This window comes from Leuciscus leuciscus, assembly GCF_965113295.1.
Source record: "Leuciscus leuciscus genome assembly, chromosome: 9".
In the NCBI taxonomy this organism is placed as follows: Eukaryota; Metazoa; Chordata; class Actinopteri; order Cypriniformes; family Leuciscidae; genus Leuciscus; species Leuciscus leuciscus.
Window position 1 is genome coordinate 6,176,348 of NC_138733.1, and position 19,946 is coordinate 6,196,293.

Consider the following 19,946-nt stretch of genomic DNA (forward strand, 5'->3'; position numbering starts at 1 on the left):
AGTGTTTGCGTGTTCATCTCCCTGGTCGCTTCAACACTCTGCGGAGATTTCTCCTTTCACAAAAGAGCTTGCACGTCTTTTTAAAGATGCCACGCCCGTGCACTTCTGGTTGTGGTCGCATTATATCTGACTCTGATGGGCACAATCGCTGTCTTGCGTGTCTGGGCGTTGACCACGCTAAGGCAGCGTTTCTGGATGAGTCATGTTCCCATTGCGGGAACATGACCATCACGCTGTTACGGTCGAGACTCAATGATTTTGTTAGAGGGAGAGTCCCCTTATCCACACCCCGATCTACGAGCTCCACGAGAGCTGGTACTTCGGCTGGTGGCCAGGGTGACCTGAGGATGATGGTGTGGAACAAAGCGCTGACTATTCCACTCTCCACACCCCCCTCTCATGCAGCGCAACCCGAGAGTGTCCCGATTGAGCCACCTTCGGGCGTGCCAGCATTGCCCGAGTCTGATCCCGAGCTGACGGCCATGCTTTCCCGGGCAGCCGCGATCATTGGGCTCGAGTGGTCCCCGCCACCCGGCCCTGTGCGCTCGCAGAGCTGGACGATTGGTTTTTGGGCGCAGCCGCTGACCCCCGTCAGCGTCCTAACCCAATACTTTTCTTCCCGGACGTGCATGAGGAGGTCACGAGGTCCTGGAAGACTCCCCTGTCTTCCCGTGATCGCTCGGCGACCTCCTCCGCCTTTCCTCCTCTCGATCAGGCTGCTGCCAAAGGGTACACTGGGGTTCCCCGGGTTGAACGCCCTGTTGCGATGCAGCTGTGTCCGCAGAGTGCTTCTTCCCGCGGTGACCCAAAGCACCCCTCCAAAGCCTGTAGGTTCTCCTCCACTCTCGTGGCGAAGGCCTATAGAGCCACGGGGCAGGCAGCTGCCTCACTGCATGCCATGGCCACTCTGCAGATCTATTAGGCCCGGATGCTCAGGGACATGCATGAGGGGAGGACTGACCCAGGGCTCTTTGATGAGCTGCATGCCGCCACCGACCTTGCTCTCCGAGCGACGAAGGTGACAACACGCTCCCTGGGTCAGGTGATGTCAACATGTGTGGTCCAGGAGAGACACCTGTGGCTAAACCTGGCCGATATGCGGGAGGCATTTCCCGTTTCCTCGACACCCCCATATCCCAGGCTGGCCTCTTCGGCGGGGCAGTCGAGGACTTTGCCCAGCAGTTCTCGACTGCCCAGAAACAGACTGAGGCTTTAAAACATGTCCTGCCCCGACAGCCCGCTGCTGCCTCCACCCTGCCTCGCCACTCTCATTCCTCTCTTTCTCCAGACCCCTGCCAGAGCACGCCCCCATGGAACGCTGGTCCTTCCCTGGCATCCTCTGGCAGGACGTGGCTAATGACCGTGCCCCCGCACCGGCCCACCATGCCACCCATGCCTGGGCCGGTCATTCCGCCTCGCTGCACCATCAAGGGTACGTCTGTGGTCCGCATGAGCCCGCTGGCACAGTTCTTGGGAGCCTGGCTAGAGCGTCCCAGACTGTCCCGCTGGGTCGTGAGGACCATCAGGCTCGGCTACGCGATTCAGTTCGCGCGGTCTCCTCCCCGCTTCAGGGGAGTCCGCTTCACTATAGTCGGTGGCAATGCCCCTGTCATGAGAGTGGAGGTCGCCACCCTACTGGCGAAGGGTGCGATCGAGACTGTCCCTCCAGCCGAAATGAAGTCCGGCTTCTACAGCCCCTACTTCATTGTACCGAAGAAATCCGGTGGGTTACGACCAATCTTGGACCTGCGCGTCTTGAACCGCTCCATTCACAGGATGCCGTTCAAGAAATGCTCACGGCCAAACGCATTTTCGAATGCGTGTGACCGCAGGATTGTTTTGCAGCGATCGACCTGAAGGACGCCTACTTCCATGTCTCCATTCTTCCTCGACACACAGTTCCTACGGTTTGCAGGGGCGGGCATACCAGTACGTGGTTCTCCCTTTCGGGCTAGCCCTGTCTCCCCGCGTCTTCACAAAGGTCGTCGAGGCAGCCCTTGTTCCTCTACGGGAACACGGGGTTCGCATCCTGAACTATCTCGACGACTGGCTGATCCTAGCTCACTCTCGAGACCAGGTTTGCGAACACAGGGACCTAGTGCTCCGGCACCTAGCTCGTCTGGGCCTTCGGGTCAACTGGGAGAAGAGAAAACTCTGCCCCGTGCAGAGGATCTCTTTTCTCGGTATGGAAATCGACTCAGTCGCCATGTGCCCGCAGCTTACGAGTGCGTGCGCTCAGTCACTGCTGACTTGCCTTCGTCAATTCAAGGGCAAGAGCGCGGTTCCAAAGAAACTGTTTCAGAGGCTCCTGAGGCATATGGCATCCGCAGCCGCAGTAACGCCGCTCGGATTGCTTCATATGAGACCGCTTCAGCTTTGGCTTCGCGATCGAGTCCCGAGGTGGGCATGGCAACACGGCACGATCCGAGTTCGTCAGCTGGTGGATCCTCTTCGTCAACTGGTGTTCTTCCCATCGTGAAGACCCCACGAAATGCCCGATCAGTGTCGTGCTTTCCTTTCTGCAAGAAGGGTTGGAGCGAAGGCTGTCTCCCTCCACCCTGAAAGTGTATGTTGCCGCTATTACCGCACATCACGATGCAGTTGAAGGTAAATCTCTGGGAAAGCTCGACCTGATCATCGGGTTCCAGAAAGAAGCGAGGAGACTGAATCCTCCTCGCCCTCCTCTCGTTCCCTCTTGGGACCTCTCAGTGGTTTTAACTGCCCTGCAGAGTGCTCCCTTTGAGCCTCTGCAATCAGTGGAGCTTAAGTTCCTGTCAATTAAGACAGCGCTCCTGGTTGCATTGGCCTCCATCAAGAGGGTTGGGGACCTGCAGGCATTTTCGGTTGACGAAGCGTGCCTGGAATTCGGGCCGGCTAACTCTCAAGTGATCCTGAGACCCTGGCCTGGATATGTGCCCATGGTTCCCACCACACCCTTTCGAGACCAGGTGGTGAACCTGCAAGCGCTGCCCTCGGAGGAGGCAGACCCAGCCTTGGCACTGCTCTGTCCAGTACGTGCTTACTTAGACAGAACGCAGTGTTTCAGGACCTCAGACCAGCTCTTTGTCTGTTATGGTGGGAAGCTGAAGGGTAAGGCTCTCTCCAAGCAAAGGTTGTCTCACTGGGTAGTGACCTTGGTATTCCTGTGTTACGTAGGAGTCCTTCGTCCGTGCCAGTCTCACGACAGGGGGCTCAGTCTTACGCAGGGCACTGGAAGACAGCCGAGGTGGCGTGATTAGACTGGGAACCCCATTCGTCGTCACTGACGTAACTCGTAGTGACCACGAAAGGGAACGTCTCGGTTACGGACGGAGACGTTACTTCTCCCTGCCACTTCCGCTGTACCGCTGGAACACCTGAGTTCAGTCTCGGCTCCTCAGCGAAGACATATCTGCATGTTGCCGGCGTACTTCTTTATATACCCACGAGGTGGGGCGGAGTTATGCTATGCAAATTCCGCAGACCCATTTCTTTGCCATTGGCTCGTTTTAAATACTTGAAGGTGATAGGCTTTCTAAGCGAAACCCCATTCGTCGTCATTGACGTAACGTCTCCGTTCCCTACTCAGGGAACGAGGATTACATATGTAACTGAGACATTTTCTCACCATCTTTTCTTCCGAGACGAGCAATATTTTTGTTTTTAATGAGAGGATTAGCGAGTGATTCACTCATCATCAGAGAGCATCATTTGGACAATCACAAACTATCACGGCTAAGGTTCTCCGATGGCATTTGGATTACACGCTCTACGGATTTAAATATTGGACTTCGGTGAACTTTCACAGTCTTTTTGGACGTTTTTGGGATATTATTGATATTATTGCCATGGGATTTTTTAATGACCACAAAGAGTCAAGACCCTGGTTTAACGTCTCATCCGAAGGACAGTGCTTGTTACAGTATAGTGTCCCCATCACTCTACTGGGGCGTTAGGACCCACACAGACCACAGGGGGAGCGCCCCCTGCTGGCCTCATTCACACCTCTTCCAGCAGCAACCTGGTTTTCCCAGGAGTCTCATATCTAGGTACTAACCAGGCTCAGCCCTGCTTAGCTTCAGTGGGCAACCAGTCTTGGGCTACAGGGTGATATGGGTGTTTTACTAGAGACAATGAAAACTAAATGACAAGTCAGAAAGTTACAACTCAAAAACAACTTCCACAAAACTATTTCACTATACGTTTGCTTGAATCTCAGTTTATTTTAATTATTGGATCTGTAGAAACCTTTTAGTCACAAAATCACACTTTGTCAGTGAAATGGTCATTTTATTTGTTGTTATTGTACAGAGTTATTGTACAGATGTACTTTATTGTATATACATCTTTTTATGTAATAACAGGCTTTATGTAACTAAACAAACAAAAGTAAAAAAAAATTTTTTTTTTAAATATGAGTCCCTAGATTATTTGATTGGGTGAAACTCTTCTCACACTGAATACAGTCGTACAGTTTTTCTACAGTATAAAGTTGCTTGTGTGATTTCAGAGATTATCATTATGGATCATTATGTGCTTTCTTGTGCTGTTTAAAACTGTACAGCCTTGAAAAACTCTTTCCACAGAGAGAACACACATAAGGCCTCTCGTCTGAATGAACTTTTAGGTGATCTTTTAGATTTGATGATGAAATAAAATCCTTACCACACTGAACACATTTAAATGGCTTTTCTCCAGAGTGAATGTGCAGATGATACTTGAGTATGGCTGAAGATGTGAAACTCTTCTCACACTGAGTGCATGGATATGGTTTCTCTCCAGTGTGAATTCTCATGTGTGCCTTAAGGTTTCCTTTCTGTGAGAAACTCTTCTCACACTGAGTGCATTCGTACGGCTTCTCTCCAGTGTGAACTTGCTCATGTACTCTCAAAGATCCAGACTGAGTGAAACTCTTGTGACAATATGAGCATATGTAAGGTTTTTCTCCAGTGTGAATTCGTTGGTGCCGTTTCAGTTTACTAGATGTAGTAAAGCTCTTTCCACAGTCCAAACACACATGATCTCTCACTTCATTATGTGTTTTCTTGTGCTTTTGAAAACTGTCAGGCTGTGAATAACTCTTTCCACAGAGAGAACACACATAAGGCTTCTCATCTGAATGAACTTTCAGATGACCTTTTAGATGTGTTGATGAAATGAAATCTTTACCACACTGATCACAGTTAAATGGTTTCTCTCCAGAGTGAATACGCAGATGAACACTGAGAGTTGATGCTTGAGAAAAACTCTTTCCACACTGAGTGCATGTAAACGGTTTCTCTCCAGTGTGAACTCGCTCATGTGATTTCAGAGATCCAGACAGAGAAAAACTCTTTCCACACTGAGTGCATGTATACGGTTTCTCTCCGGTGTGAATTCTCATGTGTGTTTTAAGGTTTGCTTTCTCTGTGAAACTCTTTCCACACTGAGTGCAGGTGTGCGTCTTTTTGGCTTTTGTTCTTTGAATTGTAAAGTAACGATGTTCCTCCTCCACTTCATTCAGTTCTTGTCTTTGCTCATTCACTCTCACCAGGTCTAAAATACACAGAAGTACAGTTTAATTTAGTAGCAAAAAGCAACAGAGATCAGGTTTCAGATCTTTTATGTGGCAAAGTTTTATGTCATTCACTTGTTTATACAGTTAAAATATGTTAGACAACTGCTATACAAGGTTATGATCATTTGTATGAATTTCTCCATAATTTATCATCTATATACTGCTTATTAATTCACATCCACCAAAGCAGTCAACAATGAAGAATCAAGAATGGACACCAACCTATTTGTTCCTCAGTATGTTCATGTTTTATTCTGGATGGTTCTGGATCCCTCATGTCTTCAATCTCCTCTTTAATAAACTCCATCTTTAACAGTCACACAGATTTCAGCTGCTACTCCTGGAGTTTGTCCTTCTCTTGTAGGATGATAGGAATATTCCCAGTATTTATTGGTGAATTGTTGTGGGAGGGGCTTCACTGCAGGTGTGAACTGTGATCACTGTGTTTTTATCCAATCTGCATTAAAAAAGTACAGAGTCATCATGTTAAACTGCTGCTGAAAAGCCTCTTTGTCTCCAAAAGTTCTCTGTTTTCAGCTCATTCATTATGGTGATGTCTGAGATCTTCTGTAAATTGGCACATTACATTGTTTTATTGGTGTCAACAGGCTGAAACAAACTACAGCATCATCACCTTTAATTTCAGTTCTTGCCTCAGCTCTTTCACTTCCACTGGGTCTGAAACATATTAAAACATTAAGTTGTTAGAATGAGATCTGGAGGATAAATGTGAATTTTCAAGTGAACCCTGATTTAATAACAGAAAACAGAAAGTGAGTGAGATCTGTGAGTGATAAACAGTGAGATCTGTTTATCAAATGTCATATTTTTGATGTACCAAAGGTTACTAGTCCTTGTTACTAGTCAAAATGTGAATGACAACTGCTGTACAAGATTATGATCCAAGGCCTTTTTTACACTGTCAGTGAAATGAGACCCAGTTCAGATTTTTTGCTCATATGTGACACAGATCGGATGTGTTCTATGATAGTGTAAACAGGAACAAAATGCATGCATTCAGATATTTTGAGATCGGTTTCAGGCCTCATTCATATGTGGAAATAAATCAGATATAAATCAGATATGTGCCAATGCGACTGTCTTGTAAACAGGCAGATCGGATTTTCTGAAGCATTGCGTTCTGTACATCATTAAAACTGCGACAAATTGGTTCTTCTACGTGGTTTTCATGACATGATATTATTCTCATGTGTGGAGGTGGTAAATGAGAACAACTCCGGAAACATGGAGGGCAGTGGTGGTCGACGGCTGAAGTTACCTGCCTTCTCACCCTGTGGGGAGAAGAGTCAGTTCAAGATAAAATTAAAGGCTCGTACAGAAACAAATCCGTTTTCGAGGATATTTCGGCTGCAATGGCGGAGCAGGGCTCCAGTGTCAGCGAAAAATGAAGTTCCTTAAATCTAAGTACAAGGAGGTGAAAGATCACGATAATAAAAGTGGTAATGGGCGAATTACATTCCCATTCTACCACCAAATGGATATCATTTTAGGGGACAAGTCCAGCGTCACACCAATAAATGTTCTGGACAGTTCCCGCAAAGAAGAGTCAGTGGATGGGGGAGGACACCGATATTCCTACAGGTAGGAACTTTAATGCTCACATTAATGTTCGCAAGTTGTCGTCTTGTCGCCAGATGAGAAAATGTGATGTACTCATTTATGTTAGTGCCCCTCACCCAAAAACAAGGCTATATTAAGGTTATACAGGTGCTGGTCATAAAATTTGAATATCATCAAAAAGTTGATTTATTTCAAGAATTCAACTTAACAGATGAAACGAATATATTATATAGACTCATTACATGCAAAGTGAGATATTTCAAGCCTTTATTTGTTATAATTTTGATGATTGTGGCTTACAGCTTATACAACCCACGAAATCAAAATCCCAGAAAATTAGAATATTACATGAAATCACACAGTAATTACATAGTAATACCATGGTCATTGAACCAGGTTTTGGTTCTTTTGGCAGTGTGGGCAGGTGCAAATCCTGCTGGAAAATGAAGGAAGCATGAAGTGCTCTGAAAATGTCCTGGTAGACGGCTGCGTTGACTCTGGATTTAATAAAGCACAGTGGACCAAAGTCCTCTTTTCTGATGAGAGCAAATTTTGCATCTCATTTGGAAACCAAGGTCCCAGAGTCTGGAGGAAGAATGGAGAGGCGCACAATCCAAGATGCTTGAAGTCCAGTGTGAAGTTTCCACAGTCTGTGTTGGTTTGGGGAGCCATGTCATCGACTGGTGTTGGTCCACTGTGCTGTCCACTCAACGCAGCCGTCTACCAGGACATTTTCAGAGCACTTCATGCTTCCTTCAGCAGACAAGCTTTATGGAGATGCTGACTTCATTTTCCAGCAGGATTTGCACCTGCCCACACTGCCAAAAGAACCAAAACCTGGTTCAATGACCATGGTATTACTGTGTGATTACTGTGTGACTTCATGTAATATTCTAATTTTCTGGGATTTTGATTTCGTGGGTTTCATAAACTGTAAGCCATAATCATCAAAATTATAACAAATAAAGGCTTGAAATATCTCACTTTGCATGTAATGAGTCTATATAATATATTAGTTTCACCTGTTAAGTTGAATTCTTGAAATATATCAACTTTTGATGATATTCAAATTTTATGACCAGCACCTGTATATCAATTGTTATACCAAACGTTAAACAGAGATAACATTTCTGATTTGTGAACACACTGCAAAAAAATTAATAAAAAAATAGGCTTTAAACATATTAAACATCCAAAATTGAAAATACTTTATTCACATATTACACATCCAAAACAGAACTATTAAATATCACAATTCTCTGATGTTCTAGTTGTTACTTTTATGTATCAAGAATGGATTTGTTTTTATCCAGATGATCCTCATGATACATCTCATGATTCTCCTGAGACCTCATTCAGTGACTCGACCCCTTTAAGTGACAATAGGCATACCTCATCCATCAAAGAAGCAACTGGTGCACACCATCAGGAGGGTGGAACTGGTAGGGTTTCATTATGTTTTATTGTGTGTCCATAAACAATTTCCTCTAAACAAAGAAATTCTTTTTTTTTACAGGTTCATCTACAACACGGAGAAAACCGAAAAACAAGATGGAATCCACAATTTTCTGTTTGCACAGAACATTGCCAGTACTCTCAGCCAGACGGATGACGCAGAGCTTCAACTCAAACTGCAGGCTGCCCAGCAAGCCCACGAGTTACGTATGATGAGCATGTTCACCCAGTTCCTCGCCAGCAGACTTCCTGTCCTAAGGCCATTCCCAGAGCAAAGCCCACCCTCCTTGGTTTGAACACACACGTCCACCTATATTCTACCCAGATCAATCCCACACTCCACCTTTCCACCCAGATCATACTACATTTACATTTAGTCATTTAGCAGACTCCTTTATCCAAAACGACTTACAAATGAGGACTGTAGATTTAAAACTCATCATGCTTTCCCCCATTATGGTTGAATCACGGAAGCTACACCAGTTAGCATAGGAGAGAAAGAGGCATATAAGAATAAGGCTACAAGAGAGGTGGTCTTCATTCTAGATTTCTCTGTTCCCCATTCCTCTATCCTCTCACCCCATTTTGCTAGCTGTTAATGGTTTCTCTGGTTTTGTCCTCCCTCACCCCATCATCTCTATGTTTCCTTCCTCTCACCCCATCATGCCTTTATGTTTCTCTGCGGTGGTACGGTAAGATTGAGCTTATATGCATCACTGAGCGACTTACAACTTCCTTGTACGGTAACAAAACATATTGTTTGAACCTATCCTTGGTGTTTCCATTTGTGGTATATTTGCATCAGTGGAACATCTCTGCTCAGTGAATGTTACATTGCACACATACCTCTAAGCAAAATATAGCTCATCCCAGATCTCTGCTCAGCACATACTGTATGTACAACATACTCTGACTTGACATAATACATTATGAAATTATTATGAAAATGAATAAAGAAAAATAATACAAAAAAAAACGTTTTTAGTCTTCAAGGACTAAAATAAGCGAGTCATCGTGAAGAGGCAAAAGTGCTCAAAATACAAAGTTCAGGCATTGCTTAGAGCAGTGGTCTTCACTATTTTTTTCATGAGAGCCGCACTGATAGGACAAAGTCAGTAGGAGAGCCATTTTACCGCAAAGTATAAAAAGTTACATCCAGTCATAAATACCATGTTTGCCTATCAATCTGTCACCCCTGAACATACAATATGCAATGCAATAAATAGGCCTACAAAAGGGTGAACCCCCCCCCCCCCCATTATTTATGATGTATCAGTCAAATTTGTAACTGAGACAAGATGATTTCCTTTAATGAAAAAAAACAAAAAAGCAGGATTTCCAGAAAATATTCATCCCAGAATCACCTTAAGTATTTTTTTTTCTACATTATCCAATCTTGTAGGCCTATCTAACCATCCAAGAGCACATGCAGGGCAACTCCGCAGAGACTGGATATGTTTACATGCACAACTTTTGTTTCAATCGGACTGAATTCATTTCGATTGATGAATCTGAATGTATTGTAGTTTACATGAACGCTAAACAACGTGATGTGATAAATGATCGGGTTGATGTGCGTGTTTATAAGTCAAAAGATTCAAATCGGAATATGAACATATGAACCGTTGTGCCGTGCTGTTTGTATTTATCATGCAGTAGAAATGCCCAAAACCAGTCGTCTGTATGATAATCTGAAACAAGGACTGGTGAGCCGTTGTCCTGCTTCACTTCACACTTCACTTCACTTCACACACTTTATTCATCAGGAGAACAGCTCGTTCAGCGCGTCATACGTCGTCCTTTCAGTTTCGGTTTTCAGTCGATCAAGTTTTTTCATGTTCTCTCGATAAACCACCCCTTTCAATCCGATCGAAATTATTTGTAATAGAGCTGACACTTTGAGTTTTTAAAGGGTTATGTTAAAGCCCTACTTTATTAATGTTTTTATGAAACATCTGTAGTGAATGCATTATCATATCACCGTATTATTTACCGCCATGCGAGCCACAAATTAAAGCTTGGCGAGCCGCATGAGGCTCGCGAGCCGCGCAATGAGTAACACTGGCTTAGAGTATCATAAACCAGACAAGGGAGGATTAAATGAAAAGGAAAATATGTTTTAGTTTTATTATTATAATATATATATTTTAATGAGGTTAAGAGCTTACGGAAGAGATGAGTTTTCAGAATTCTTTTGAATGTTGTCAGGGATTCTGCATTCCGGATGAGGGTGGGGAGATCATTCCACCAGCATGGAACCGTGAATGAGAATGTTCTGGAGAGTAATTTTTTGGCTCTCTGTGATGGTACCACGAGCCGTCACTCATTGACCGATCGTAGGCTTCTGGTAGGGATGTAGACTAGTAAGAGTGAGTGAAAGTAGGAAGGAGCTGAGCCTGTGGTAGATCTGTAAGCAAGCGTCAATGCAGTGGTGGTTATACATTGAATTACAATGTGCGAGAAGGAGAAGGAACTACAGAAGTCTTTTGAGTGAGTAGAGTTGCTGGGGTCAGAATGAATGGAACGTCTGGATCTGTAGATACAGGTGCCAGGGGACGAGCATTTACTATGGCTCTGACTTCAGCCATGAAGGTTGTCAAAACCTCATGGGACAATTTTGATGGTCCAAGACCTTGAAGTATGGATTCAAGGATTCGCCTTGAGACTCCGATCATGCGTTCCCAACTTCCACCCATGTGAGAGGAGTGAGGGGGGTTGAACACCCAAGTACATCTATTGTAACTCAGATACTCTTGTACGTTTCTGTCTTCTGTGACTGACTCTATCTTTAACTCCTTGCATGCTCCAACAAAGTTGGTGCCACTGTCCGACCGCAACTGCTTTTCTGGACCTCGAACAGCGAAGAATCTGCGGAGAGCATTTATAAAGCTGGAGCTATCCATCATTTCTATGACTTCGATATGTATGGCCCTAGTGCTCATACATGTAAACAGCACTGCCCAGCGTTTGGAGTTTGCTTGTCCTCCTCTAGTTCGATGTGAGGTGACCATCCAAGGCCTGAAAACATCCAACCCTACAAAGGAGAATGGAGGGTCCATCCTGAGCCGTTCAGGAGGTAGGTCAGATATCTTCTGAGTCAAAATCTTTCCCTGTAGTCTGCGACACTGAACACATTGAAAGATCATACTACTGATTCGTCTCTTACCACCTATGATCCAGAAACCAGCTTCTCTCACTGCACCCTCAGTGAAGATGCGTCCCTGATGTTCGACCTGTTTATGATAATGTTGAATGAGTAGTGATGTGATATGCAGTCCTTTGCCATGTTAAAGCTATGATCATTTCTCATGCGGGCCTCACAAAGAATGAAATCACAAAAGAATGAAAAGGGGGGAAAGCTGACACCATTCTCTTGCTTATAACGAGTTTCCTGCAACATCCATTTCTCTTGTAGGCTATATGGGAGTTTTTCTAAAACGGAGCTGAGGCCTCGTGCAGTATCCAGGAAGGTCAAGCCAGGCAGATAACCTTCAGCTTTGGCTGCCTGTAACTCAAGAAGTAGGTCTCCTAACTCTCTGAGACGTTGAGGGTCCTTGGTAGACAGCTTTGGGAAATGCTCAAGTTTTTTGAAGAGTGCTGCCTCCATGGCTTCTGCAGAGCCATAACATTCCTCTAGCCGTTTCCAGACCATGCTGAGGCCTATGTCTGGATAATTAATGTGAACCGACCTAATGCGTCTTGCATGCTCAGTAGAATCAGGGCCAAGCCACTTTATGAGCAGGTCGAGTTCTTCACTAGGCTTAAGATTGAGTCCTTCAATAGCATTGCAAAAGCTAGACTTCCATGCCCAATAGTTCTCAGGCTTATCATTGAACCTTGAGAGTCCACCTGTAAGAAGATCACGGCGAGCCAGGAACTTTGCATGTTCAGATACGTTCGAGTGAGCAGTATGGGACTCATTGTGATGTGAGGGTGAGTGGCTTGTCAATTTAATGTTGTGTCTTGGCGGTGATGCATCATGCAATGTGGAATTAAACTAGGGCTGAACGATTTTGGAAAATAATCTAATTGCGATTTTTTTAACCAATATTGCGATTGCGATTTAATATCCGATTACTTTTTAAGTTCTTTATCTTCTGTATTATTCGACAAAGACAAGCAATAAATCATTGTATAGTAGGGATGGGAATCTTTAGGCACCTCATGATCTACTTTTTTTCGTAATTAATATTATTAATAACAGTTAAAATCTTTATTTGTGTAATTATACGTATTTATAAAAATAATTATTAAAAAAACATGTTAAGAATTTTAAATAGGCTATATAAACAAATATAGCTTCAAAATATAAAAGATAAAGAGGAACAAAAAAAACAAAAACATTACAAGCAATAAACAAAGAGTGCTTTCAGTAGCCTATTTAAAAGTAGGCTGTCTGAACGTTTTCCATTCAAGAGCTGTGAGTGATTTGTCTTCTCAGTTTAGATACGATAAGCTGCATTCACACTAATGCACAGATCCCTTTTGAAATATAAGATGTGGTTTGTCCTGTTGGTTTAAGATATGACTGACCGTGTTTACATTCATTTCGCGTCATAAAAGCATTTTGAGATGCCAGTACATTTAACCAATGAGTCGCTCACAGCCGCATGTGCGAGCGCTCTACACAAAGCGCGCGTGAGTATTTTAAATTGAAAGCAGCCTTCTCAGTGATTTTCATATTTTTAATATATAAGCCAACTGCATTCCAAAAGACATAAATAATGCCTTAGTAAAGCATTTGTGAGGAAAATTCCGGCGGGCGAGACCGCGAACTGCAAGAGTAACATCAAGCAAAGCGCCAACCAGTGCGATAAAGCCCGCGAATGTCCTTGTAATTCGCTTAAACCTTTCCGAAATTTATGAAAGATTATTTTTCGTAAGGTTTCGTGTGTGTGTGTGTATGTGTGTGTGTGTGTGTGTGTGTGTGTGTGAGAGAGAGAGAGAGAGAGAGAGAGAGAGAGAGAGAGAGAGAGAGAGAAAATACGGCTGTTTCTAAAGCACACGCAGCGTCATCACGCATCTGTTTAAAAACTAAGCTCAGACTCGATTTTGAAATTCTCTGAATATATTATTATACATTATATATTAATTATATATATATATATATATATATATATATTATAACATAATATCACATAAATCAAACATAAACTGTTCTTTCCTGTATGCCAGGCCTATATGCGTAGCGTGCCAAGTTGATGCTGATGACTGCTTTTCTCTCGCGTGTCACGTGACCAGAGTGTAATGCAGCTTTTGCGGTTTAAAAATCGCGTTTCATCATATCGCGATATTATCGCAAATGCAATTAATCGTTCAGCCCTAAATTAAACTGTGATATGTTCCCGCCTGCATGTTTGACTGATTCAGCATGCGTATGCATGGTGTGGCAGCTGAGAGGTGTCTCAGTGTGAGTTAGAATGCGAGTTGGACGCTGTCTCTCTGGCAAGGCCTGAAAATGACTATTCTGATTGAAAGAATCGGGCTGTGGTTGATCAACACAGAATGGAGCTAGCGGCTTGTGTTCAGTATTAGGCACAGAGGTTTCTGCAAGCATTGGTATCTGCATCTCTTTATTATATCTATGCTGATCTACATATTTCTTAGTCCTTTGAAATGAATCATGTGAAGAATGACGCTCTTTGCTTTCAGATTGCTGCTCTCTTTCCCCAGTGTCTGCAGCTGCCTCAAACACTAATGCCTCAGCTGCAGCAGCTTCTGCTTCGCTTTCATGATGGAGAGCATTCAGTGTAGCCTTTTAAACGAGTTTCCTCTACTCTAAGCTGAGCTTTTACTTGAGCTTGCTTCACTCTCACTTCTATCTCTTTTTGTGCATATGTGGCTCTAGTCAGTGGTGCTTCTGCCTTTGCACGAGCCTCCAATGCAGCCACGCTTGCTGCAGACTTGCTTGAATGTCTTGATGACCGTGAAGACACTGATCTGGTTTTCAGACTATGTTTCTCTATTGATGACATGCTGAGGTGAAAGCAGAGCTTGAAATCCCAATCACTGTTGCAGCAATCACCGTTAATTGTCTTTTTACTATTCCGCCCTCGAGTTCCCCTTCTTCAACTAGGCAGACAGATAACTCCTTCCACAAGAAAGTTGAACTGAAGCATGATTTTATTGACACCACCACTTCAAATGCAAGTGGGACAGAGTAAAACTGAAATACAGAAAAAGGGAAAAATATTTTTCTAAAGAATGTACATTAATAATTGTAACAGTTCGCTTAAGGTATAACTGGACATAATATACACAAATAATAATCCAGATGCATGAAACATCGTACTGAAAAGTCTCTCTTAATATCAATTTGATCCTAAAATTACTGGTACTAATTCCAAACAAAAAATGAAAAACAAGCTTCTATCAAACACATTAATACTTACAGACAAAGCTTCTATAAATGATTGCAAAGATGATGAAGAGATTGAGCTGCTTTAACCGTGTGACTATCAGAATCAACTGAGTAAAACAAGATGGCTGCAATTAAGGTCAGAGGTTACTCTCTCTGACAACATCAAAAACATACATGGACAAGCACCACCTAGTGGCTCTAAAAATAAACTACACTAAGAACAGTACATCCAGTATGAACTCGCTCGTGTGATTTCAGAGATCCAGACTGAGTGAAACTCTAGTCACAATATGAGCACTTGTAAGGTTTTTCTCCAGTATGAATTATTTGGTGCTTTTTCAGATTCTCAGCTGTAGTAAAGCTCTTCCCACAGTCAAAGCACATATAATCTCTCACTTCATTGTGTGTTATAAAATAAAATAAAAATTACTGCTCGTGGCGCCCCCATATGATATGAAAAAATGCTGCCCCGGGCAGCTGCCCGGTTCGCCCATGCCAAAAACTGCAACTGGGTCAATGCCTTGAACTTGATGCGAGCAGCGAGTGGTAGCCAGTGCAGAGAGATGAACAGAGGAGTGACGTGGGACCTTTTGGGCTCGTTGAAGACAAAACGAGCTGCGGCATTCTGAATCATTTGTAGAGGTTTAGTTTAGTTTAGTTTAGTTTAGTTTAGTTTAGTTTAAGTTTATTTGAATAGGGACAAGTATGTTACATAAGCTCATGTTACATACTACAACATTTTAGCCGAAGCTAATTCTCAATGTTAGTCCCTAGTGGGGCTTTACATAAAATTAAACAATACATAGTTAAAATAAACATAATAATACAGTATAACACAATATAAACGCAGCAGACAATCAGTGGTCACATTTCTGACCTCTGATTAAAGAGTCTTTAAGTTTGTGTTTGAAAAGGACCCAGTTTGACTCTCCTTTCAATTCAGTGGGTAAACAATTCCAGGCTTTAGTGCCTTGTACAGAGAAAGCTGATTGTCCAAATGAAGTATTACATTTCGGGATCTGACAGTTCCCGTTCTGAGCTCCTCTAGTCCTTGAACCCACAGCCCTGAGAGCAACTATGCACTCACTCAAGACCTGTGGGGCTTGCTGATTTAAACATTTATGCATCATCTTCAACAGAGAAAATTTTATGAAATTTGCAAAAGATAAAAAGTTTTAATTCCTCAGACTAACACAATGATGTAACCTAATGGGCTTCCTATCTAGGATTTTAACCGCTCTGTTATAGATCATTTGAAGTGGCTTAACTGTAGTAACAGTAGCCTGTGACCATGAGCAGATGCAGTAACTCATATGTGAGAAGATCATGGCGTGCATGAAAGTGTGAGCAGCATGAAATGGTAGGTAGTCCCTGATAAGTCTGAATGTGTAAAGATTTGCTTTGGCTACACGACAGATTTTTTAAATATGACTGTCAAATAGTCAAGTACAAGGCCCAGGTATTTGACCTCTGAGACCTGCTGGATCTTATGCCCATTTATCCGTAAATTTAGTTCTTCTGATATGGACTTGAATCTTGAGGCAAAGCAAACAGACATAGTCTTTTTAACATTCAATGTCAGACTTGCATTTTGAAACCACACTGCCACAATTTGCAGGTATTTTGCCAGTTCATCAGAAACCGCATGCACACTTTTCCCTCGCACATAAACCACAGCATCGTCAGCATACATCTGAAATCCTGCTGTAGGACATGAGTCTGGCAGATCATTAATATACAGTGTAAAAATGGACCCTTGCGGTACTCCTGTATTCATTTTTAAGAATGTAGAGATTTCATTATTGACCACCACACACTGATCTCTCAGTTCAAGATATGATTTGAACCACTGTAAAGTTAATGTTGTGAAGTTAAAATTGGACAGTTTGTGGATAAGAATGTCATGATTTAGCGTATCAAACGCCTTTTTGAGATCCAGGAAGACGGCGCCAACAATTTCTCCACTATCTATTGTATGGCGTTATTTTTATGTCAAAAGTTATGAGCGTGTAAGACATGCTCACGAGCACATTATGTTATTTCACACGCGCAAAAATTAACCTTCAGCTGGCATGATAAAAGTACTCGCGCACAAATTCAACAACCGAGAGGTGTACAGGTAGCTGCAAGCGAGCGCCTGGCATACTCTCATAGGTTAACTCTGCTTGTACAGTGGAATCTTGCTCGCGCGCAGTGGGCTTCTGCTCGCGGAGTGCTGTTTTGCTCGCGCAGTGGATTTCTGCTCGCTCAGCTGATTTCTGCTCCCTCGAGTCTACATGACTTTTGACAATTTGGGGGCGGAAACCGAGGAGGGCACTGACCCTCTTATGATTGGTCACTTTCATCGTAATCACACCCACAGGGACATCCTTGTACCTTGATTGACAGCTCTCATTACAGGAAGCACGGAGTCAAAGTATCTGACGGAGTTCAGTCATTCAGTTAACACTGCACAGTGGACGGAATGGCGGCGACACCTGAAGATGTAGGCGTTAGTGATATTGATATATGATGGGGGCTGTGTGTTTGACAATGTAGCTATTTAATCTGAAATTTGTTTGGAACATGTAAGTAGCTGACATAAGCTAATCAACCTTAAAGGAACACTCCGACTTTTTGGGACTTTAGCTTATTCACAGTATCCCCCAGTAGCCCTGTGGTGAGGAGCAGAGAGTTCGTTGGTTTTGTTTACGGAACCATCAACAGGGCATCTCGTGTGCTGCGCTAATCACTCTGCCCAAGTAGCTGTGCTCCTACGCCTAGTGAGAATATAGTTCCCAGTATTTATACGATTAAAAATGGTCTCTGTCTCATATAGCCTTGTTATTTGTACACGCTGTGACTATACAGATCACAACACATAAATAGGAAAATGTTTGCATTATTTTGTCACTTATTGGGATTAGTATGCTACCTTATCCATTTACATCCAGTCGTTGTGCTAAGCTAGGCTAGCGGTGGGTGCGTCAAATAACACTTACAGAACGCACAGAAATGAAAAAGGTATGTATGAACGGTAACGCTTTAGATTACAGCCCGGAAAGTACTGCGTAATTACGCCGAAATTACAGCGTACCTTTCGGTAATTATAGTGTACTTATAAAGTACGTACGTGTAATTATAAGGGAACAATTTATAATATTTGGAGAATAAAGGGGTAACAACCAGGAAAAATACTGCGTAAGTACACCGAAATTACAGTGTACCTTTCGGTAAATATAGTGTACTTATAAAGTATGTATGTGTAATTTTAAGGGAACAATTTATAATATTTGGAGAATAAAGGGTTAACAACCAGGAAAAGTACTGTGTAAGTACACCGAAATTACAGTGTACCTTTCGGTAAATATAGTGTACTTATAAAGTATGTATGTGTAATTTTAAGGGAACAATTTATAATATTTGGAGAATAAAGGGGTAACAACCAGGAAAAATACTGCGTAAGTACACCGAATTTACAGTTTACCTTTCGGTAATTATAGTGTACTTATAAAGTACCTAGCCTATGTGTAATTATAAGGGAACAATTTATAATATTTGGGGAATAAAGGGGTAACAACCAGGAAAAATACAAATAATATGCAGTATTTCATAACTAAGGGCTAACTATTTCAATATTACATGCTATGTATGACCTATATGCTAAAAACGTGGAAAATTACAAATGATTTATACAGTAAGTAATTCATAACTTCGGGCTAACTATTCAAATATTACATGATATGGCCTATAAGCTACATGCAAAACAACAATCATAATCATACACCAAATCTTTTTGGAATAATACATAGGACTAAAATATATTTAGGACCAGGTATTTTTTTAACCACGGGGTACATATTCTATCATTTCATGATGCATGATGGAGATTACTGAACAACAAAACTTGAAATTCAGGGGAATGAGTTAATGAGTTTCTGCTATGGTTTTATTTAGAATTTTCAATATAGGTTACTTACCTTAAGAAATAAAAACAGGAATACAGGATTTTGTTGGGTCATCAAGCAAAATTAAAAATAGGCAAGGAAACTATGGTGAAAACAAGGCAAGCAAAACTAGAACTATTTTCACAGTTACTGTGTAAATATACCATTGTTTTGTGTTGTATGTATCAGTAAATATGTAATCATAATCGTTCTGTAACTTCTGTTATTGTTACACAGCTTGCTGTCATGTATTAGTGTGACCACTTAGGCTACTACTATTACAATGTTAATATTAGTTACACTTAATAAAAACTAATGCGGTATAAAAAAAAAGAATTTTTATTTTTTGATCAGATAATTTTTGAGATATCTTGATTTAAAGGGCACCAATTATGCCCCTCTTCACAAGATGTAAAATAAGTCTCTGATGTCCCCAGAGTGTGTATGTGAAGTTTTAGCTCAAAATACCTCACAGATAATTTTTTACAGCATGTTTAAATTGTCATTTTTGGGGGGCTGAGAAAAACGCACCGTTCTATTGCTTCTCCTTTAAATGATAATGAGATGCGTTTCCACACACAGGGGGCGGAGCCTAACCAGCTCACGCTCAGAGCCAGAACAATCATCTCACGAAAAGATGATAATAACAAAACAGAAACTCACAGTATAACAGTGTTTATTTCGACTCGGAGTCGGACAATAATGCCCACAGAGCTAGAGAATATATGCTGTATGGAGATAGAACAGGTATGTTTATTTTAATTACCTTTATAACTTATATGCCATCTGCTCCACTATTAATACAAGCCTGCTGTAGCAGACCCCGTCTGAATGATGACCAAAATATACTGATGAGTTCAATTAAGTTTATTGTACATCACATAAAAGATGAAGCGTTAGTTTTACTGCAGAAAATCACTAAGAACTGAATAAACACAGTATAAGAAGTGTGCATTAAAGTCTTATTCATAAACTCTCTCTCTCTCCCTTTCATTATCATGGAACATAACGTTACACAGCGAAGTACACAAAACACTCGTTGAATTATAGTGTTATGCTAAAAGGCTTCCCTATTGTTTTTGGGGGC

General features: G+C 42.3%; 2 protein-coding genes and 1 long non-coding RNA gene across 3 annotated transcripts in view; 1 reads left to right on the forward strand and 2 right to left on the reverse strand.

The window, feature by feature from the left end:
• Positions 1 to 19,946, reverse strand: part of LOC309506429 (uncharacterized protein) — a 152,290-nt gene that overhangs the window by 38,235 nt on the left and 94,109 nt on the right. The window lies entirely within an intron of this gene.
• On the reverse strand, positions 4,415 to 6,495 carry LOC309505775 (uncharacterized protein; the record flags this gene model as incomplete). Its single annotated transcript, XM_082179234.1, has 2 exons — positions 4,415 to 5,514; positions 6,474 to 6,495. 2 exons carry the CDS (start codon positions 6,493 to 6,495, stop codon positions 4,499 to 4,501), a joined length of 1,038 nt encoding a protein of 345 aa, XP_082035360.1. The 3' UTR covers positions 4,415 to 4,498.
• Positions 6,822 to 8,998, forward strand: LOC309506520. The gene is made up of 3 exons (XR_014208830.1): positions 6,822 to 7,138; positions 8,431 to 8,559; positions 8,634 to 8,998. It is a non-coding gene; the product is annotated as an uncharacterized lncRNA (long non-coding RNA).